The sequence below is a fragment of the Lithobates pipiens genome, unplaced genomic scaffold (assembly GCF_037356315.1).
Source record: "Lithobates pipiens isolate NorthernLeopardFrog02 unplaced genomic scaffold, aLitPip1_a1.2 Scaffold_1, whole genome shotgun sequence".
NCBI classification, from domain to species: domain Eukaryota; kingdom Metazoa; phylum Chordata; class Amphibia; order Anura; family Ranidae; genus Lithobates; species Lithobates pipiens.
The window spans coordinates 20,062,643-20,086,437 of record NW_027507685.1 but is presented as its reverse complement, the minus strand read 5'-3'; the positions used below and the strand labels follow the sequence as shown (position 1 = coordinate 20,086,437).

Sequence of the window (23,795 nt, the reverse complement as noted above, 5' to 3'; positions counted from 1 at the left end):
AACATATTTTATAGCAGTGCCCCTCCCGAGATTAGACTCTGGATCCGCCCCTGCAGCAAAGCCAATCATGATGGCTGAAGATCTGACCTGAGCCAGTGAAAAGATGGTTTGGGATCTCCAGCCATGACATGCCTGACGAAGGGGTTCTTTGTGGCCCCCAAAACATTGCAATCTTCCGTGATCACTTTGAATAAAACCATTAATTGGACATTATTTGAAGATTGATGGTGTGCTGTGAGTAATGCCGCGTACACACGACCAGACTTTTCGAAGGACTAGGTCCGACAGTCTTTCCGACGGACTTTCAGCGGAGTTCCGACTGACTTTCCGAATGAACGGACTTGGCCACACACAATCACACCAAAGTCCGACGGATTCGAACGTGATGACTTATGACAGGACTAGAATAAGGAAGTTCATAGCCAGTAGCCAATAGCTGCCCTAGCGTCGGTTTTGTCAGTCGGACTAGCATACACACAAACTGATTTCTCGGTCCGGCGGAGTTCCGGTGGGAAAATTTAAAACATGTTCTATTTCTAAACGAGAAAAGAACTGAAAATGGGTCAAATAACGGTGAAGTGGTCCAATCCCTATATACTTATCAAAAAAAAAAAAGAGGCTTCCCCCTGAGTGGGTGGGATTTTAAATGACCATCAACTCCGGACACAAATGGACACAATAATATACAATTTTTATTCATAAATTACACAATGTACATAATATTACCAGGAAGTGCAAATGGGCTAAACAATGTCCTCCTGGTATATTAATAAATAAACAAACACATATACAGAACAAAATATGATTAAAACTATGCTTGTCCTATATCATCCACACCCGACGCGTTTCCAGTTGCTGATAATTCAGAACCTTCATCGGGGGTGAACAAACTTGATGATATAGCAATCTAGTGAGGTGTAAGTTCGAGGATCAAAATGCCTGCCATTTAGAAAAATATAAGTATGTCTGAAGAGTACTTCAAATACTATCGAGATGTCAACCAAGTACAGGATGTCCTGCAAATTACTTCCAGATCAGTTAGATGGATTCTATGGCAGGGGGTGGGGGGGGGTTTGTTTCTATGTGAGACATTAATTGGAACAAACAATGGCTATCTGGATGTTTCAAGTCCACCTTCATGTGTGTGTCAAGCTGAATTAGCATGTATATGACTTGCACCCAGGGTTGCCTTGTCCCATTCCCAGGAAATAAGCGCAAAAGGAAAACTGGAAGCTGTAGCCCAACCACAAATTACAAACGGCAAAGCAGTCCTCTATGTGCAGCGTATGGATTTGATATGTTCTATTTCTAAAGTCCGTCGGATTTTTGGAAAGCAAAGGTCCGATGGAGCCCACGCACAATCGAATTGTCAGACGGACTTGTTCCGTCTGACCTTTGCTGTCAAAAAGTCCGGTCGTGTGTACGTGGCATAAGAAAATTTTTGCACTGGTGAGGGAGCTTGTGGACGTGGTATCAATGAAGGGGAGGTGTGTGTCATTCCGTATGGAACTACTAATGTTTAGCTTACCTGGTAATATCATCAGAAGAAACGTGTGCCGTATCTGGAAAATACGCAATCTATTTAAAAATATCTGGTATTCATAAGTAGCAAAGCAATAGTGATGCAAATTAGGTAAACTGCAGCTAAATAAATGCTATAGGAAGACAACATCAATGACTATGCTACAACTGTAAGCTTTATGTCCCATTGTGTTAGTGCTGTGATTATGCAGCAGACCAGCCCTGTAGGACTGACCTGTCAGGGTATTGGAGAGTGTGCAGTGCGCCTATTGTTGGTCTCCATAGTTACAGCTGTGTTCAAACACTGTTCCCTGATACAAACCCTGGCATCTGACAAGCACACCGTCCCTGACAGCCTGCTATCTGGAAAGTCTGGTAGGTATCTACTTTATAGATTTCAGCACAGACACACTGCAGCATTGCTTCCTTTGGACATTTTATGATCAGAAAATGTCAAAAAGATTTTTTTTATAGCAAAATCCTGTACATCCCATGTTGTACTCAGTCCAATGTGATGGTTAACAGTATAGTTTTATATAGGTATGTCAGTGTAACAGGCAGAGGAATCAGTCCTTACAATGGTTTTACTCAAATAAGCAAGATTAATTAGACTGGTATTTATGTGATCGGTACAGTTAAAGTGTATTTCTAAGGCAAACTTTTTTTTTTTTTTAACGTTTTAAGTAGTGTGGGGGCAGGGTTAGATCATCTGCCATGTTTTTATTGCTGTCTGTGGTTGGGGAGATCCAGCACTCTGTTTGTACCAGTGATCATTGTGACAGAAAAAGGAAGTAAGAAGAAATGTATTATTTTAGAGCTGCTTCTAAAACAAGAGGTGAGGAGAAGTCCTCCAAAGGGGACCAGTTTTCTGCTGGCAACTATTAAAGACGGAAATTGACTTCACTTAGAAGTCACGTAGATTTTCTTTTGCTGCCTATTTTAGCTCTGGAACAGGAGGTGAAGGGAAATTTTCCCAATGATACTCGGACAGCAAAACATTAACAGGTAGGCATAGGTATGCACCCCAAAGCGCAAACACATATGCATGTGTTCGCATGTGTGTATATGAGTAATGGACAGTGTCAGTAGGGCAGAGTTTGGTATCAGTATGGCAGTGGCTGCTGTCAGTAGTTTTTATTTTTATTATTTTATCTTTTACAATTTTATTTATTTTATTATTATTTTTTTACAGTTTTTTTAGGAGCCCTGTTAGAGGGCTTTGGTGAAATATCATGGGTCTAAACAGGGGGAATCTGCGCCACATGGGGTGAGTAGGGTGTGCCCAGGTACCTGGCACACTCTTGTGTGCATGCCTATGCAGGCAGGGGTTTAAAATCTAATGCTACAAAAAGTTTTTACTATGCATATATACAAACAAAAAGTACTGCTCTTGTTCATAGTATCATATTCATATTCCAGCTATTATTTTCTAGTGTAGAGTTTAAAATGAAACAGCCATCAGTTGGTTATTATGAGTAACAGTTCAATTTTTCTAGCTCCTCCATGGATATTGCTTTTTGTCTTCATTCATCTGACTCATACAAGGATAGATAAGAAGGTTCTGAGCCATTTAGATGTTTTCCACACTTCTAAGCCCTTGTACACACGGTCGGCGAATCCGTCGGAATGTGTCCTATCGGACCGTGCTGTCGGATAATCCGACTGTGTGGTATGCATCGGACTGTTTCCGTCGGAATATCCGTCGGACCAAATTTTCAAACTTGCTGGAAATATTTTCAGACAAACTGGTCCGATAGGACATACTCCGATCATGTGTAGAGAATTCCGATCGGACAAAGTGCCACGCATGCTCAGATCAAATTCCTACATCAAAGCTATTGGCTACTAGCCTGAACGTAGTCCCATCGTAACGAAATTACGTCATCGCGTTCTGAATGATCGAATTTTTCGACAACTTTGTCCGACCGTGTGTATGCAACAGTTTCGGACAAGATCCGACGGACAAAATCCGACGGATTTGGTTGTCGAAATGTCCGACCGTGTGTACAAGGGCTAAAACTGACTATACCTGTTACAATCTGATTATACAATCTCCGTAAAGCCAACCTGTCACGTACCTTACAGCGGAGTCAGACTGCTGAGGGTGACATCTCGCACGGTTCCGGTCTCCACGCCCCTGGAGATGGGAACAGGGAGCGTGAGGACAACGAAAGGGTGCAGGTGCCTGCAGGTGGAAGTTGAAGACCTTGGAGACGTTGGGTCCTCACGGTAGAAGAGGTGTAGACTGGTCACGGAGGTAGGCAGCGGAAGTTCAGCAGGTGTGCAGGAAGCACTGCGTATCTGTAACAGGCAAGGTCGGCAACTGGCGGGCAATGCGGTACAAGAACAAGAGGCAGGTGCGTAGTCAAGGACGAGCAAGGGTCTGGTAACGTGCTAGCGAATGAGGTACAGAATCAGGAAGCAAGCCAAAGTCGAAAGTCCAAGCCGAGGTCAGAGGTAGTCCAGGAGATCGTAACAAGGGGTATCCAAGGAATGGGTATCAGGAACAAGGTCACAGGAACAAGGATCACAGGAGCAAGGTCACAGGAACAAGGATCACAGGAACAAGGTCACAGGAGCAACGATCAGGTCTTTCAGGAGTAGCTGAAGACGATCCAGCACTGGTGTCAGGCCAGGATCCTGTTTATATAGAGGGAAGTGAGCCAGGATTGGTGGAGGTGGCCGTCCGTGCGTGATTACGTACATACGTGCAGTTTGCGCGGGAGCCTCCGCGTGTTCGGATTGGCGTACGTCCACGTGTTCGGATTAGCATACGTCCGTTCGTCCCGGAACTCGTACGCCTCTGACGGGGACACCGCGCATGGCGCCTGGAACGAAGGGGAACTGCTGCTATACGGGGACGGGCATACGTACGGTGAGTTCCCTGACACAACCACACAATATACAATCTTCGTAAAGCCAGCCACACATTTTACAATCTGATTCTACAATTGTTACCAAATAAGGACAAACCTTAACAACCAATTCAGTTAGTATTTAATCAGGCAAGCCTTTGCACTTCATATTGAATTATAGATCTAAAGGAGACTGAACAGTCAGGTTTTATAGTGTATGGTGAGCCTTAGATCTACCTACAACAGTGATGGCGAACCTTGGCACCCCAGATGTTTTGGAACCACATTTCCCATGATGCTCCACTACACAGCAGTGTAGTAGAGCATCATGGGAATTGTAGTTCCAAAACATCTGGGGTGCCAAGGTTCGCCATCACTGACCTACAACTACAGGCCTGCCTGATTGTATACAAACTAAATGGATTGTTTCGGTAGGTCTACATACTCACACCTACACAGATGTCAAATTGGGAGCAGAGACTATGTCTGTGCAGCTGCTGCATCCCAATAGACATTAATGCCACTGATACCTGTGCATTTCTGTGCGGGGCCCTTGTACAGGGTACACATTGATACATATACAACCAATGTGACACTGCGCTATCCAAAACCAGCAGCTAACACGCTGGATATTTTAGCACAAATGTAGTAAAAATGATATATAAAGTGTAGCGCTAAATAGTGATATGGGAATCTATGAACACAATAAATTAGTGACAAAAGATAATACCATCCCTTGCAATATTACATGCAACTGTACGGTGCACACCTATGGTGCTATATATTAGTACTTGTTAATGTACTTCCTAAAAAAAAGAAATGAACACAATATATAAAAAAGTACATGAATGTGCAAGGAATGCGATTTAGAAAAACGAATACAAGAAGTCCATGTGTGGAAGTGAAGTCCCAAATATGAAGTGAAAATTTCAAAAGAGCAAGCCGAGGGTAGTTCTCCCAAAAGGTCACCCAAGTGCTGATACCACCACCTTGACAGATGTAGGCTTACCAGATGTTGTTGACCCGAATGAACCTATATTCAAGGGGTCACACGTGCTTATTAATCCAATCTAGGGAACAAACTCTCAGATCGCAGATCGATTGATCAAACCATGAGGGTTGCCTTTCTCCAATTTATAAACACACTTGGTCTTTACCGTTAAAAAGACATCTGCTTTGGTGAAACGTGGCTCAGGATCAAGCCTGCCGGTGTGTCACAATGGGAAAGGGTATGCCCATGGAGGGCTGTGTTTACCCACAAGGCAATGCACAGTTATTCTGTGATGGCTGCTGCCATAACAGCGGTATATAACATCAAATTAGCAACGTATATCCACCGTGGGCGGTCCAAAAGTAATTAAAGCTTTACCATCACATCTACAGCCAGCTTCAGTATATTCCGTGCATTTAGAAACACATCCATCTTTTTCAATCAACAGAGCTGTCTAGAACTACCTACCAAGGAAGTCCAGTCCACATTTTTACAGCTCTTACTGTGAAGAAGCCTTTCTGTATTCACATGCAGAGTGTAATACTTGGTTATTTTATATTCAATATGATGAAATGCTCCCCTCAGTTGTGAATATGTTTCAGTCAAGAAATGTTATCTAATTTTATAAAGAACACATTTATCCTTAATGCCCCTGACTTACAGAACCAGCAACCAACCTTTATTTCTTTGTAGAGGATGTGCTACAGAGACTGGAATTCACATTTCGACAACTGATTGAACATCATATTATAAGCCTGGAAAAAAGTGACAGTAAGTAACTTTGTCAATTTTAAACACAGCAAATACTTATGCTGCCATAAGGAAAACATGTTATACTTACCTCTACTGTGCAGCTCGTTTTGCACAGAGTGGCCCTGAACCTGGTCTTCTGGGGTCCCTCAGCGGCTGTCTCTGCTTCCTCCCGCAAGTGCTTCTCACGTTCATGCAAGCTCCCTCGCATGGTGAGAAGCACTTGTGGGCGCGTGCCCGTGATACAGCCGGCGGCTATAGCCGCTCGCTGTATCACTCGGCCCTGCCCCCCGCCGCGCCGCGTCATTGGATGTGATTGACAGCAGCGCGAGCCAATGGCTTCGCTGCTTTCAATCCATCCACTCCAGCCAATCAGCGGCCAGGCTGAGTGGCGAAGAGGACGTCGGGGGCCAGCGCGGGACTTTCGAGGGGTCAGGTAAGTAAAACGGGGGGACTGGGGGTGCCGGCACTGTGAGATGTTTTTTCACCTTAATGCATAGAATGCATTAAGGTGAAAAAATATTTACCTTTACAACCACTTTAACTTTTTTCTTTTAGTTTTGGGTAGAGGAAGGAATGGTCAAAACTCAAAACCTCAGCTGGGTTTTCTTGTTGTCTATGTCAGTGTTTCTCAACTCCAGTCCTCAAGGTGCCCCAAAAGGTCATGTTTTCAGGCTCCCCATTATTTTGCACAGGTGATTTGATCAGTTTCACTGCCTTAGTAATTACCACAGCCGTTTCATCTGAGGGAAATCCTGAAAACATGACCTGTTGGGGCGCCTTGAGGACGGGAGTTGAGAAACACTGGTCTATGTCTCCAATGGGGGGAGTCCCATCTCTTTTTGTCTTTGTGACCACTGTCACCAGGACACAAAGTGATGGGAAATTTAAAGTTTAACAGATGGCTCTGGAAAAGGGGGGTATGAGAAAAGAAGAAAAAATGGCCTTGTAAGTTTGACTTGAGGTAGCCTTCAAGGCTGCATCACACCTGAGCGTTTTGTAGCTTGAAGTCTGAAGCTAAAAAACGCTAGAGGGGAAAAAAATCCATTATTCTCAATGGAGATGGTTCACATCTCCACTTCATGTCGCCTGAAGCTCAAACAAGTTCCGGACCCTTTTTTGTCGCTCAAATCGGACATATTTGGGCGTTTTTCTTATTTTTACATTGCTGACCTTTTTCCCAGTACAAAATCGCGGCAAAACCCCGTAAAAAACGCAGCGAAATCACAGTAAAAACGCCACAAAATCGCAGTAAATTTGCGCAATTTTCTGCCTGAAAACGCTACGCTCAGGTGTGAATGCAGCCCAAGACAAAGTGTCTTTATAATATAAAGGTACCTAGCATCAAAAATGTTAATATATTGATAGTGTCCAGTGTACAATATGGAGATTAGATCTTGATTCCTCTTGACAAGTCTACTGTCAGCCCTGGGTGGCAATTGCGAAAAACATTATCTAGAGTGACTTTGCTAGCTACTAGCTAGGTAAAACAGTATTGGTCTCTCCCTGGTAGTCTCCGGTGTCTCATAAGTCATTGATGGATTAGGATGCACATAGCTAAAGGTAGCAGCACCATTATAGATAGTGCCCTAATTTATCTTTTAAAGCAGAACTCCGAGATTTTCTAAAAATTCCCCATTAGTACACCCCCCTCATACAAAACACTAAGCAGTTATTACATTTGTGAAATTTCTTACCATTTAAGAGATATGTCTGATTTAATTTTCTAGGAAGTCAGCTCTGTGATTCAAAAAATGCATCATATTTTCTGGCAGGGAGGATCTCTTTGAACAGTGATTGCATCATATCCTCTTCTCTCTCTCTCTAACTGTAATCAGACTACATTTCCCATGAATCTTTGAGATGGGAGAGAATATGGGAGGTACACAAGGCTTGTACATGTAAATGTGAACTTGCCCACTTCAACATAAATCACACCCCTTCTGCAGCCAGCAAGCCATACATAACACACGCTATGATAGGTTACAGCCTTATAAATACAAAGCATTTTAATATAAATGCAAACCAGTGCAACTTGTCAGTGTCCACCAGAGCCAAATGTCAGGGACCACCAAAGCCAAATGTTAGGGACTACCATTACCGAATGTCAGGGACCACCAGAGCCAAATGTCAGGGATTACCACCAGAGCCAAATGTCAGGGATTACCACCAGAGCCAAATGTCAGGGTTCACCAGAGCCGAATGTCAGGGATCACCAGAGCTGAATGTCAGGGACCACCAGAGCCAAATGTTAGGGACACCACCAGAGCCAAATGTCAGGGATCACCAGAGCTAAATGTGAGGGACCACCGGAGCCTAATGTCAGGGACCACCAGTACAGCATGCCAGGGACCACTAGTGCAGATTATCAGTGCCCATCAGTGTGGTGTCACCAGTGCAGATTATCAGTGCCCATCAGTGTGGAGTCACCAGTGCCTTATCAGTGCCCATCAGTGCGGTGTCACCAGTGCAGATTATCAGTGCCCATCATTTTGGTGTCACCAGTGCAGATTATCAGTGTCCATCAGTGTGGAGTCACCAGTGCTTTATCAGTGCCCATCATTGTGATGTCACCAGTGCAAATTATCAGTGTCTATCAGTTCGGTGTCACCAGTGGCTTATCAGTGCCCATCATTGTGGTGTCATCAGTGCAGATTATCAATGCCCATCAGTGCGGCGTCACCAGTGCCTTATCAGTGCCCATCATTGCAGAGCGAGGAGAGTTACAGCTCATCGGGATGACAGAGGGCACCTCAGGCTGATAGGTCTGTATGTGAGAACACCGTTTGTGGTACAGCCCCGCCTCCCTGCACCGGATCCCGATGATCTGTAACTCTTCCGGCACTGAAGACAGATGTCAGGATGGTGGACGGGCGGTGGGGGCAGGGAGGATGGGGGTGGTGCTGGCAGGGAGGAGAAGGACAGAGCAGAGGAGGAGGACACTACCTCTATGGGCGGCACAGATCAGGGACTGTGAGACCCCTCCGCCCACTACAGTGAGCCAGTTGGAAATAGAACTCCCTGCTCACTTTCAAAGGACTAAAAGGGGGCATGTCAGACTGCTGGCTGAGGTTACTTAAGGACTAGCAGCCAGAGGTCTTACAAACAGGAAATCACCAGCCAATAATGGTTTTTCAGCAAGTTCAGCAGGCTATTGTAGAGGAACTACAGAGCTTAGAAGAACATGGCTGACATAGTTGGGGAAGATAGAGATCAGCAACGAGAACATGGAAAAAGGTTTTTGGCCAGAGTTCTGCTTTAAACTGAAAGGTAGGGTTCCAGCAAACAATGGTGCTTCTATTATGTTTTGATAAAAACCTGATTTATTTGTCAACTAGATAAAATGGATTCAGAGGAAAGCTACATTGCAGCGCTAAAAGAAAAAGCCCGTGAATTGGTAGAAACAGCCATGAAAAATGCCCAGGATTGTCTCAGAACCCTACAGACGGCACCAATGGAGGACACACATATGGGTAAGAAGACTCTTGCCTCAAAGCAAGACAGCACAGAATAAGAACATTGAGGTAGATTTACTATAAAATGCAGCTTGATTATTAACCCCCCTCTTCTATTTAAAAAAGGTAAGTGTCAAAAAACAAAAACTTCTGCTGGTAAAAAGTATAGACATCTCTAATACCCAACCATTACAGTCAAATGTTTGCTCATTCTGACAATGTTTCAGCTCATTCGACCCCTTTTTATACCTCCTGTTCTTATTCTATAGGCTAGTAGAATTGCAACCAATTCTGTATATAACTTGCTAGATACACTAAATCCCACTCTATGCTCTTGTCTCTCTGTGTTGGCTAAACAAAATAATTTTTGCAACCCTTGTTTCAGAGCAGAATTCCACACTGAAGAACATTGCATGGGCGCAGTGTAAGGATTTCACTGTGGATCTGGGGAAGAAACAAATTGAAGAATATGTTTCTGTAAGTTAATGGTAATGGTAAGTTAGTGTGATGACCACATATAGAATTACTTGGACTTACAGTAATTAGCTTTTGATATACTAGAGGTACTAAAAGCTGTTACTGGACATTTACAAAATTCTTCAGCTAGATATAGCATAAGCTCACAAATTAAATGGAAAGTTAGATAGGGTATTGTGGATCAATTTGCACTTTATAAGAACTGGAGCTACATCTCCTCCAAAATTCAAGCAACAAAAGTTTGAATCTGATTGTTGCCTATGGGAAAATAAATCTAGTTCCTAGAAAGAAAGACTCAGACTTGTTACAGTGGGACTTAACTGCTGAAATATTATTTTTCCCCAAGTGCCAGTAATGTACCTAAATCTCTAATGCATTTAAGTAAGAGTGTGCTGTTATTTTAGTGTGATATTGGGCGATTAAGCTCTTGAAGTAGATGAATTTGTAAGTGAGATCATGTTACTTTTAATAAAAAAAGGCAAAGCAAAGTACACAAGCGACTAAGTTCGCACAGTGGCAAAGTTCCCATACTGGCTCTTCAACATCAAAAAACGGAAATGGAAAAATGCTTACAGACTTGGCTACAATTCACCAGCACCGCTGCTCTTAGTTCTGGTTTCCCAGACTATGGGTTCTTCAGGTTCACTTAGCCTTTTTTTCACAGCACCTTGCTGCAGGGGTCCACTTCTTTCACACTTCTCAGGAAATCAGACTCCCTCCAGCTTCCTCTGTGGACTCACTAGTCACCTCACCTTTCTCAGTCTCTCCAGATCCACATAGTTGTCCTGATTCTTCCAGTCAAGTTTTGTCTCCTGAGTAGGTCACCCCTCCTGGCTGGAGCACACCCATGTCTTCACTCTAAGGCTGGGTTCACACTGCTGCGGGGGGAGATCCGGATGTGATTCGCACCGCAAATCACATCTGATCTCCGTAGCGATGCGAGTTCAGCCATACAGATAGTATGGCTGAATTCGCATCGCTCCCGCAGCAAACTCGCACGGGACCCTTTTTTTGGTCCGCAACAGAATCGGATCGCATGGGGGTTCACACCATGCGATCCGATTCCTGTGCGAGTCGGCAGATCGCACTGCGATATGCGGACGGATCTGGGGGTGTCATTAACATATCATTGACACTCCCAGCCGTCCGCATAGGGCAGTGTGAACTGCCGGCGGGAGTAATGCGATGCAGGAAAACGCCGCGGATTCGCGGCGTTCCCGCATCACAGCGGTGTGAACCCGGCCTAAGGGTCCTTTCACACGGGGCGAATCAGTGATGATGCGAATTGCCATAACTGTACGGTGGCCGCTTCAAGGGGTATAGAGGGGCACGTGCCTGCCGCGGTACTGAGGAGCCAATGTGCATGCCCGGTGCCCGCGATGTCCACTGGCTGGGCACATGCGATTGCTCCTTACAGAGCCAGAAAGGATCTGTGAATGTAAACACACAAATCCATGTTTTGACAAGGGAGAGGAGACAGATTGTGTGTTCCTAGTATATAGGAACACCGATTAGTCTCCTCCCCTTGGCAGTCCCACCGCCCCACAGTTAGAACACACTGAGAGAACACATTTAACCCCTTGATTGCCCCTAGTGTTAACCCCTTCCCTGCCAGTGGCATTTATACAGTAATCAGTGGCTATTTATAGCTCTGATCGCTGTATGCACATCACTGGTCCCTGGTATTTGTGTAATAATAAAATTTGTTTGATGACCCAAATAATTTAGGTGTGACAAATATGCAAAAAAAATTAAAAAAGGAAGGGGGCAAATAATTTTTCACAGCACTGTACATTATGTCTCTCCTGGCAAAGATAAGATATGATTTACTGTCATTGTAAAAAAATAAATGTATAACTAAACTCCAATTCTACTCCCCAGCATACAAAAAAACATATCAAAAGAAATAATAAACCTTCTCATAATTAAAAATTTAATTTTAACATCCATGGCTTTACTAGCTCTCAGAATAATGCTTCCTTTAAAGCTTTTAGGCGGAATGTGAGCCCACCTACTAGAATGCAGTACCGTATGTGAACAATGACCAGGTAACTGAGACTGCAATAGGATTATTACACTATACACCGATATGTCATCACTATGATGGTGTCTGATGTCAGTGTGACAGCACAATATAGGCTCTCACATACGTTAATGCCATTATGTCAAAAAAAGAAGTATAAATAAAAGGTTTAAGCTTGATAACTAGCATTGTTTTACTTGTCCTGAACAGACATGGGAATTCGATGAGAGCTGGTTGTACTGTACAGATTTTCTGAAAGAAGAGGAGATGGCGTATAGTAAGCTCTTCCACTACAGAATGAGATGGAGCATCCCAACCTGTAGGAAACCAGTTCCTAGAGCTACCGCCTGTGTCTATTTCACAATAAAAATCTCCAAAATTAAACCATCTGTGAGTACAATACCTCCATATTCTGTCCATATTCTGTAACTTGTATAAATATACTGTATATTGTATAACATCGATTTTTTTGGGTAAACTTATGCTCAGTGAGTATGGCAATTGTTGAGGTGCAGTGCGTTGTCAACTAAAGCTGCTAGGGCAAGTGGACCAAGGGTATGTGGAATGTGATCCATGGGATCACGCAGAGATCAGTGATCCGTGTCATCTCTCCAATATCTTGTAAAAAGATTGCAGTGAACACAAGTCCAGTGTTTATGTGCACTGTAGTGTTGATACAGTCAACTGAGTTGCGTGATTACACGTGGGTTTCCCCAGTAGGTGAGGTGAAAACTGGGTGAAGTAAAGATGATATCAGCAGTATACAAGAGAAAAGGCACATAGGGCCAGAGATTTGCAGGGCTGAAATGATGCATTTTGGGTGTATAAACACATGCAAATACAAAGTCCACTTTAACCACTTACTGACCCCGGAAGAATTGCCTGTTTAATGACCATGCCATTTTTCGCTGTATGGTACTGCGTTGTTTTAACTGACAATTGCATGGTCGTGTGATGCTGTACCCAAACAAAATTGACGTCCTTTTTTCCCCACAAACAGAGCTTTCTTTTGGTGGTATTTGATTACCTCTGCAGTTCTTATTTTTTGCACTATAAACAAAAAAGTAGCGTCAATTTTGAAAAAGAAACAACATTTTTTTTAAACTTTTTGCTGTAATAAATATCCCCTAAAATGTTAAAAATCTAATTTCTTCATCAGTTTGGGCAAATATATATTCTTCTATATATTTTTGGTAAAAAAAAAAGAAAAAATATCGCAATAAGCGTATATTGATTGGTTTGCACAAAAGTTATAGCGTCTACAAACTATGGAATAGATTTATGGCATTTTTATTATTATTCGTTTTTTTACTAGTAATGGCAATGATCAGCGATTTTTAGCAGTACTGCGATATTGCGGCGGACAGATAGGACACTTTTGATACAGTGCTTTTGTATAAATGTCACTGGCAGGAAAGGGATTAAAACCAGGGGGCGGTCAAGGGGTTAAATGTGTTCCCTCAGTGTGTTCTAACTGTGGGGGGGATGGGACTGCCAAGGGGATGAGACTGAACGGTGTTCCTATATACTAGGAACGCACAATCTGTCTCCTCTCTCCAGTCAGAACATGGATTTGTATGTTTACACACACAGATGCTCGTTCTGGCTCTGTCAGGAGTGATCGCGTGTGCCCAGCCAGGGGACATCGTGGCCGCCGGGCATGCACATTGGCTCCTCAGTACTGCGGTGGGCACGAGAGCCTCCTATACCCCTTATATCCGCCATTGTGTTTCTAACCATGGGGGATGGAACTGACAAGAGGAGGAGACATATAGTTGTTCCTAGCTAGTAGGAACAGATGTTCTGCCTCTCCTCATAGAACAGGGATTTGTGTGTTTACACACACACGTTCTGTTCAGTCCTGGCTCTCGTGCCTGCGATCGCATGTTCAGCAGTCATCGTGACTGCTGGCCATGCACATCCGTTCTCACGCTGTGCAGCAGGCGTGCGCCTGCTGTAGGCATTTAAAGTGCCAACGTACAGCTACGACGGTTCATTGTATCGGCAGAACTGCGGACCTGCCGCAGTATAATGACGGCAGCTGGTCAGCAACCAGTTAATATTTGTGAAGTACAATATTGTGTGTATATATATATATATATATATATATATATATTATATATATATATTGCAGAATGATAAGAGAGAGTAAAAAAGGAAAGAAAAATACCTCTATACTTCCAGGTATAGTGAACATGTAAATCTCTCTATTTTCTCCAAGTGTCTTTGGTAGTAAATGTGATATTGAGGATTTTTTAAAGTGCTGATTTAATATTGATATACTGTATGTATTCATACGTCTTTTTTAACCAAAAAACACCCATTACATATAGTTACATAGTAGGTAAGGTTGAAAAAAGACACAAGTCCAACCTGTGTGTGTGCTTTTATGTCAGTTTTACATTGTATATCCCTGTATGTTGTGGTCGTTCAGGTGCCTATCTAATAATTTTTTGAAATAATTGATGCTTCCTGCTGAAACCACTGCCTGTGGAAGAGAATTTTACATCCTTACCGCTCTTACAGTAAAGAACCCTCTATGCAGTTTAAGCTTAAACCGGTTCTCTTCTAATTTTAGTGAATAGCCACGTGTGTTTTTAAATTCCTTTTTGTGGAAATGTTTTATCCCTATTGTGGGGTCACCAGTATGATATTTGTACATTGAAATCATATTGCCTCTCAAGCGCCTCCTCTCCAGAGAAAATAAGTTCAGTGCTCGTAACGTTTCCTCAAAACTAAGGTCCTGTCACGTACCTGGTGGAAGGAGCCCGGAGTGCAGGGAGCGGCCTCTCGTAAGCCTCTGGCTCGAGATCCCCTGAGAGTGGGAACAGGGACTCTAGAGGTCAGAGGGCACAAGTGCCAAGCAAGTGATGGTAGGTGTGGCCCTGGAGCTGGCGTCAGACAGCGGCGGGTGCAGGCAGATGGTTCTGGAACAGCTGGTGAGCAGTCAGCGGCTGGCAGCGGGTGCAGGAGATAAGACAGGAACGGCTGGCAGGCGGGCAGGCAGACAGCAGCGGTCACAGATGGCAGACTGGTCGGCTGGCAGGCAGGCAACAGGCAGCAGCGGTCACAGAAGGCAGACTGGAGCGGCTGGCAGGCAGGCAACAGGCAGCAGCGGTCACAGATGGCAGACTGGATCAACTGGCAAACAGCAGGGTCAAACACAGGCCGGGTCGTCAATGGGCAGACAGCAGAGGTACCAAAGGAGAAGGCAGAAGCGTGGTCAGACAGTCCGAGGGTCAAGGCTGGCAGCAAGCAGGAGTAGTCAGGAACAGGCCGGGTAGATCAGGACAGGAATGATCAGGTCAGCAGAGGTAACTCACAGGAACGCTGTAGACTGAACAGCACCGGGGCACTAGAGCGGATTCCTTAAGAAGCTCTCTGGGCGCCAAGAACGGTCGCACGGCGTGCCCGCGCGCGCCCACGTGAAACCGTGCAACCGTTCGTGACCCCGCGCACCCGCGTGCGCACGTTCACAACCTCGCGCACCCGCGTGCGCTCGTTCGTACCTGCTTGCACCCGCGTGCGTCCGTTCGCACCAACGCGCGCCCAGGGAAACCTATTAGCGCTTAATGAACCAATTCTGTGAATAGGTCTTCCATGGGCCGCTGGATCTCGGGAACGACCATGACAGGTCCTCCAGTCCCACTATTAGCTTTGTTGCCCTTCTCTGGACTCTCTCCAGTTCCAACACATCCTCCCAGAGGAATGGGGCCCAGAACTGGACGGCATACTCCATGTGCGGCCAGACCAGAGTCTTGTAGAGTGGGAGAATTATCGTTTTATCTCTGGAGGTAATCCCCTTTTTAATGCATGCCAATATTCTGTTTGCTTTGCTTGCAGCAGCTTGCATGCCATTGCTGAGCATATCATCTACAAGGACCCCCGGTCCTTTTCCATCCTAGATTTCCCCAGAGGTTCTCCCCCCCAGTGATTAGATTGCATTCATGTTTTTTCCATCAAAATGCATTATTTTACATTTTTCTACATTAAACCTCATTTTCCATGTAGTTGCTCACCGCATTAATTTGTTCAGATCTTCTTGCAATATTTCCTGCAGAGATATTTTTGCCCTGCTTAGCTTAGTATTGTCTGCAAATACTGAGATTGAGCGGTTTATCCCATCCTCCAGATCGTTTATGAATAAATTAAATAGGATTGGTCCCAGGACAGAACCCAAGGGGACCCCACTTTCCACATCGCACTATTCTGAGTACTCCCCATTTATCACAACCCTCTGAACTTGCCCCTGTACCCAGTTTTCAATTAATGTACTCACCCTATGATCCAATGCGACAGACCTTAGTTTGTACAGTAAACATTTATGAGGAACTGTATCAAATGCCTTTGCAAAATCCAGATACACCACGACTATGGGCCTATCTTTATCTAGATGGCAGCTCACCTCCTCATAGAAGGTTAATAGATTGGTTTGGCAAGGACGACTCTTCATGAATCCATGCTGATTAATGCTAATGACACCATTTTCATTACTAAAATCTTGTATATAGTCCATTATTACCCCCCCCCAAGAGCTTGCATACTATTGATGTTAGGCTAACTGGTCTGTAATGCTCAGGGATGTATCTTGGCCTTTTTTTAAATATTGGTTTCAAGATTAAAAGTTTATAGTGGTGCTCTTATTGTACTGTTAGATGTGTATCCTTTAATATTGCACTTGAATTCCTTCCTGAAATGTTATTTTACATCTATTATGGAAGATATTTTATTTGCACAGATTACTGGAATCAATCAACTGGAAATAATGCATCAATCACAGGCATTTATATACGTTTTAAGAACAAATACTTCAATTTGTATATCTAAAAATTGTCAATTTCCATGTAATGCTTTCCAGGGATGTTAAAAATAGTGTATGCCCTGCCATAAAAACAAAATCTGTGGGGCAGCAGTTTATGAAACATATAAGAGCTGTGAAAAAAAAAGTTTTTTTTTGTTCATTTGATTGGCCTAGCCATAATTATATATTTTCTTTCTCAGACTTTGCCAGTGGAAGTATTCTTTGTATTTGAATCAAACAGACTTGTACACAGGTATGAAATCCCTAGATATAAGAAGAGTATACTTTCTAGTAAATTTACCAGCTGAATGATTGTGCTGGAAACAGAAAGAGATTAGGACAGTGATACAGCCCAATGGGAGAGAAGGGTTTGAAGGGTCAGGTGTACTTTCAGTGTTGGGTGGGTGCCAGAGAGTTTAATTATTTACGACATTCTTGTATTCACTTGGAAATTTAACAAAAATCCCCAGATGAGCGATTGAGAACTGATGAGCTTGTTTTTAACATCAGTGTAAGATGCTTTGAAAATTATTCATAATTCATTGCAGGGGAATTTGACCTTCTTCTAGTTGCTTTTGCATTGCCATAAACCCAATTTGGGAGAGAAGCAGTCTTGACACAAAAAAAATAAATCCTAAATCAAAAAAGACAGCACACCATTGTGCAAATTAAGTGTGTTTACTGTAATCCCATAAAAAAAAACACTTCTAAGCCCTTGTACACACGGTCAGACATTCCGACAACCAAATCCGTCGGATTTTGTCTGACGGATTTTGTCTGACGGATTTTGTCCGAAACTGGTGAAAACACGGTCGGACAAAGTTGTCAGAAAATCCGATCGTTCATAACGTGATGACGTAATTTAGTTACGACGGGATTACGTTCAGGCAAGTAGCCAATAGCTTTGGTCTAGGAATTTGATCTGAGCATGCGTGGCACTTTGTCCAATCGGAATTCTCTACAAACGGTTGGACAAAGTCAGATCGTATCATGTTGTCGGAAAATTTTATAGCTCAGCTATAACTTTGTCGGTCAGATATTCCAACGGAAACAGTCCGATGGAGCCCACACACGGTCGGATTATCCGACAACGCGGTCCGATCGGACATTTTCCATCGGAATGTCCGACCATGTGTACAAGAGCTTAGATACATAGGTCTAATTTTATCAAGGTGGCAAGATATAGTATGCCTCCAAAACATCATTTATTATGGAATTACAGTAAACATAGAAACATTTGCACAATAGTATGCTGTTCTTTTTAATTATAGATTCATAAATGGAGCCACCATAGGGCAAGCACCCTTTTCTCATCAGTTTGGCGGTTGGACACACAGTGGTAAAGGTTTCTTTGAAAAAGAAAAGGCTGTCTACACAGGCCCGAAGTTATATTTTCCAAACCATCCCACTCTGTATATACTCAAGACTGTCCCATTTTGTAAATTGTGCAGTACATTTGCACACTCCACAGATGGCTCCTGTCTGAATTCTGTGCTGTACCTTGTATACATTTTTGATACTTTCATGTATTCTGTACGTTTATGAACTCATCCTATAGCTAAAATTGACACATGTTGCATGGGTCTAATGTACCTTTATGCCGCGTACACACGGTCGAACTGTTTGACGTACTTAGTCCGTTGAAACACATTTCAGCGGACAATCCGCTCGTGTGTGGGCTTCAGCGGACTTTTTCAGCGTGCAGTCCGGAGTACTAAGATTTTCGGATTTTCCAAAAATCTGTCCGTCGTACTTTGGTTTCAGCGGACAATACGGTCGTCAGTATGCTAGTTCGACGGACTAAGAATGGCGCATGCCCAGAAAGGATTTACACGGCGGAAGGGTGCTTTGCTGTGTCTTGGACTTCCTATTTCTAGTCCCGTCGTACGTGCTGTACACGTCATCGCGCAAGCTTTCGACGGACTGTTTGTGCATCCGTGTGTGGTCAAGTCCGTTCAGTGGAAAGTACGACGGATTGTCCGTCGGATTGTATGACGGACTAAGTACGTCAAACAGTTCGACCGTGTGTACGCGGCATTAGGTGAACCTGCCAGCTATTAAACTTTTAAAGGAAACGTACTATGGAAATATGGAGGCCACTGGTGACTTCTCCTTCTGAAAATACTGTTTGACGGGCTGTAATGCTGTATTAGTATTATAGAGTATTGTGTAAAGTATGTAGAGCTGGAGCACTGACAAGTTAGACTGCATGTTTTTTACAACAGTAACTGTATTGCTGTCAGAAATGCCATGCAACTAGCATTTTCAGAAGGAGGTTGCAAATTTGCACATTGTGTTTTTTTCTCAGTGAAAAACAGCCTTAAAAATGGATGCATTGTTATATTTAATCTACTATAAAAGGTATATAAACCCCCAAACAAATGTATTGCAACTTACCAGTCCTTAAATATGGCTGAATTTTTATTCATTTTTAATGGCAATATCATTTTTGGCAAGAAAAGAAAATGTCTGTTGATCTTTCCAGAAATGTAATGCCCTTGTCACTTGCTGTGAGATAAGTTTAAAAAAAAATAGATGGTATCTTCCCTTCACTAACCTACTAATCCCTCTCTCCTATGTAATGTAAATGACCAAAAGCAGACATGTTTGAAGTCCAGCCTGGGTGGTGACCATGGTTCCCTCCTACAGTGGAGTGAGTGTACCCAGGGACAGGAACTGTGTAGTTCAAAGGATTACCTGGTAAAAATACAGGACAAAAAGACAAAAACAAATGTGTGTACCTCATCTAAGGACGAAACTGAAATAAATTATTAATTTTTGTTTTTGGATTTAGATACACTTTAACAAAGGTAGAAGAGTTGATAGGCTCATTTAGGAGCATAGATTTTTCAGTGTATACAAACTGATCAAAACATGGTAAAATAAAGTCTATTGTTCCCATGTGCTGAACACACTGCATACAGTATTTACTATGCATTTCAATTCTTGGATTTTTACTGGTGTTTATTTAGAAACTCACAGCTGCTTCTTTCTGTTTTTAAAAGCAGCTTCTGTACTTTGGGCCGGTGTTCTGGCATATAGTGTCCTGCCATCATATACTGTCCGCCCCGTACTGCGCATGCACAGCTCTTGCGCAGTACGGAGCAGAAGAAGCTTTTGGAAAATCTCAGAAGATGAACGGCACCTGCGCCGTGAGTCGAGGTGGTAGCCCCACCATCCAAGTGGACATAGGGCTGGCAAAATTAGAGGGCCCCTCGCGGGTTCGCTTCGCTCGCCGCGCTTCAGACTCAGCCTCACTCTTTTTATTCCAACTCTGTCCACTTGGATGGTGGGGCTAGAACCTGGACTCACGGCACAGGCGTCGTTCATCTTTGGGTATTTTCGGAATCTGTGTGTGCTGTGTACAGCGGACACTATCCGATGGGGGACTCTATATGATAGGACACCGGTTCACACTAGAATGTGCACATTACAGTTTTGACAGCAAAATAATTTCAATAAGCTGCCAAATGTACTGGAAAGCAGAGAATGTAGTGCAAGCGCTGTACCACACTGCATGTCCTGTGGTACCATGCAGTTTGGTGGCCACAAACATGCTGCATTTAGGAGATGTGTCTGAGATTCCATTAACATTTAATGGCACCCTTGTGTGTCTTACAAGAGCAGCGCATTCACATGCGATTAGGGAAATGCATAGGGTTGCCACCTCATCCCTTTAAAACCAAACACATATGAATTACACAGGTTCTGAGGCTAATTTAATGCAGATAAGGCACCAAGTGAGTTTAATTACCACCTTAATCAGCCTCAGAACCTGTGTAATTAATATGTGTTAGGTTTTAAAGGGATGAGGTGGCATTTGTGGCATGGAGAAATGCACCTTTTCAGCACCACGTTCTAGTGTGAATCGGCCTTTAATAAACAAGGAACATCAGAGCATAAAAACACAGAATAATACCACTATAAAATATGTGTACTTTGAGCCTAGGTTCAAACTGCTGCGGGATTGAAATCGTGCGAGTTCAGCTGAAATCGCACAATTTAATTCCCGCATGTCAGTCTTTTTGTGGCGATTTCAGAGATATCTGTGTGGATTCCTGCACAGATGTCTATTGAAATTGCACCCGCAGTCGCCAAAACTAGTACAGAAAATACTCTTGGTGTGGCGTCGTAAAGTCGGCGTCGCACCGAATCGGACGGTGCCATTGTCGTCAATAGCCAACAATTTGGCATCCGATTTGACATGTCAAATCACATGCCAAATTGCATCAATGTGAACCTAGGCCAGTGATGGCGAACCTTGGCACTCCAGATGTTTTGGAACTACATTTCCCATGATGCTCAGCCACTCTGCAGTGTAGTTGAGCATCATGGGAAATGTAGTTCCAAAACATCTGGGGTGCCAAGGTTCGCCATCACTGACCTAGGCTTACTTCTAACCTAGGAAAAACAAACACAAGGTCACCCATGTCTACGTATATGAAACAAAAACATTCACTTGTCTTTCTTTTACAGGCCTGGACAAACAAGATTCAGAGAAAAATGGCTGAAAGACATCATTGAGAGCAAAATTATAATGATGGACAGTATTACATTTTAACCAGCTTTACACCTCATGCAGACTGCAGCTCAAGAAAAAAAAAATAAGCTGCTTTTACAGGCGTCTGAGCTTTTCTCTGCTTCTATACTGCTCTCTATAGAGAGAACGCTTTCATGTCAATGTTGCTAAAAAAGAAATAAAACTTGTTGGAACTAAAGACGTCCCCAAAGGAAAAGTGTTATTTTCAATGATCATTTACTGCAACACAGTAGATCAGTCAGTATTTGTACCTATTCACAGTTACTAAAGAAATTACTTCATAATGTTTATTGAACCCTTTGCCTGTCTAGCCATTTGCCGACCAGCTCCTGTACATATACGTCGGCACTTTGAAGATGGATATCTTGGTAACTGTAGCAGCTGCTGCCACAACTGAGATATCCATCTATTCAGGAGCCGGTCCAATTTACGATAATGGTGGTCTCTGCAGCGGATTCGCTGCAAGATCACCGTTATCGGCGGTGGGAGAGGGGCCCCCTCTCCCGCTGCTCTCCCACGCCCTCCGCTTACCGAAGCCGTTGGCAGTGGCGGAGGGGATCGGGTCCTGTCTGTGCCTGGGTATGGAGATGAGTGAGGTTAAGGTGGCCTCCACCTGTCTCCACACCATAGCAGGGCGGAAGCGACATCAAAATGTCACTTCCGCCCATAGCTCTTAAAGGCACATTTTTTCTAAGTAATTTTTTCAAATGTAAATTTTTTTTTTTATTGCACTTTAGTCCAAATATGAGATCTGAGGACTGTTTACATTCCTTGTAATAGGAATAAAAGTGACCCAATTTAGTTTTTTTTTTAAAAACAGGGAAAAAATGTATAAAATTAAGCAAAATAAATAAGAATTTTTTTTTTTTTTAAAGCGATCCGTCCCGACGAGCTCGCGCGCAGAAGGGAATGCATACATGAGTAGCGCTTGCATATGAAAACGGTGGTCTAACCACACATGTGAGGTATCGCTGCGATCATTAGAGCAAGAGCAATAATTCCAGCCCAAGAAGTCCTCTGTAACTCAAAACATGCAACCTGCAGAATTTTTTAAACATCGCCTATGGAGATTTTTAAGGGTAAAAGTTTGACGCCATCCACAATCGGGCGCAATTTTGAAGTGTGACATGTTGGGTATCAATTTACTTGGCATAACATTATCTTTCACAATTTAACCCCTTCCCGCCGAGCGTACGCAGATATGCGTACTCGGCTTCCGGGGGGTATACCGGGATGATGCCCGCACCTGCAGGCATCATCCCGGTACCGTTTTCTTCAGCAGGCGATTGGCTTTCCAGCCATAACAACCGATGCGGCTAAAAGCCGCTCGGCTGTTATGCCGGAGGAGCGGGAGGGGACGCCCCCCCCTCCCGCCGCCTCTCGCCGCTGCTACCGGTGCTCCCGCTCGATCGGGAGCACCGATCAGGGATCCGACGCCTCCGGCTGCTGCGGAGGAACTGGAACGAAGCCGTAATCGGCTTCGTTCCAGTCTCCTCATTGTAAACACGGAAGCGACGTCATGACGTCACTTCCCGTTTACTCGGCTGCCAATGGCGCCGGTTTTAAAAAAATATTCGGTATTCAGAATCGCCGTTTTCGGCGATCTGAATACATTGAAGTGTGAAGGAGGGGTGGGGGGTCTTTTAGACCCCCGATCCCTCCATAAAGAGGACCTGTCACCACCTTTTACTGTCACAAGGGATGTTTACATTCCTTGTGACAGCAATAAAAGTGATCAATTTTTTTTTTTTTTTTTAAAAACAATTTAGTTATTTAAAAATAAATAAAATAAATAAAAAAAATAAAAAAAATTTTTTTAAAGCGCCCGCCGCGCCCGCGAGCTCGCGAAGCAAAGAAAACGCATACGGAAGTCGCGCCCGCGTATGTAAACGGTGTTCAAATCACACATGTGAGGTATCGCCGCGATCGTCAGAGTGAGAGCAATAATTCTAGCACTAGACCTCCTCTGTAACGCTAACCTGGTAACCGTAAAAATTTTTTAAAGCGTCGCCTATTGAGATTTTTAGGTACCGTACTTTGTCGTCAATCTACAAGTGCGCGCAATTATAAAGTGTGACATGTTTGGTATCTATTTACTCGGCGTAACATTATCTTTCACATTACGCAAAAAAATTGGGCTAATTTTACTGTTTGGTTTTTTTTTTATTCATGAAAGTGTCCCTTTTCCCAAAAAGTTGCGTTTAAAACACCACTGCGCAAATACCGTGTGACATAAAATATTGCAACAATCACCGTTTTATTCTCTAGAGTCTCTGCTAAAAAAATATATATAATGTTTGGGGGTTCCACGTAATTTTCTAGCAAAAAATATGGATTTTAACTTGTAAACACCAAATTCCAAAAATAGGCTTAGTCATGAAA

At 43.4% G+C, this 23,795-nt stretch overlaps 1 protein-coding gene across 1 annotated transcript; it reads left to right on the top strand.

The window, feature by feature from the left end:
* Positions 1-1,712: 1,712 nt before the first annotated feature.
* AKAP14 (A-kinase anchoring protein 14) lies at positions 1,713-21,609 on the top strand. The gene is made up of 7 exons (XM_077481769.1): positions 1,713-1,896; positions 6,061-6,138; positions 9,456-9,590; positions 9,958-10,049; positions 12,283-12,462; positions 17,074-17,126; positions 21,350-21,609. The coding sequence occupies exons 1-7, from the start codon at positions 1,728-1,730 to the stop codon at positions 21,432-21,434; spliced, it is 792 nt and encodes a 263-aa protein (XP_077337895.1). The 5' UTR covers positions 1,713-1,727; the 3' UTR covers positions 21,435-21,609.
* Positions 21,610-23,795: the final 2,186 nt, after the last annotated feature.

Excerpts from the sequence above, each read along its gene's own strand:
- AKAP14 (XM_077481769.1), top strand. The coding sequence starts at position 1,728 with ATGCAGCAGACCAGCCCTGTAGGACTGACCTGTCAGGGTATTGGAGAG. Across the intron at positions 1,897-6,060 it reads CCTGCTATCTGGAAAGTCTG|AGGATGTGCTACAGAGACTG; the intron begins GTAGGTATCTAC and ends ATTTCTTTGTAG. Across the intron at positions 9,591-9,957 it reads AATGGAGGACACACATATGG|AGCAGAATTCCACACTGAAG; the intron begins GTAAGAAGACTC and ends CCCTTGTTTCAG.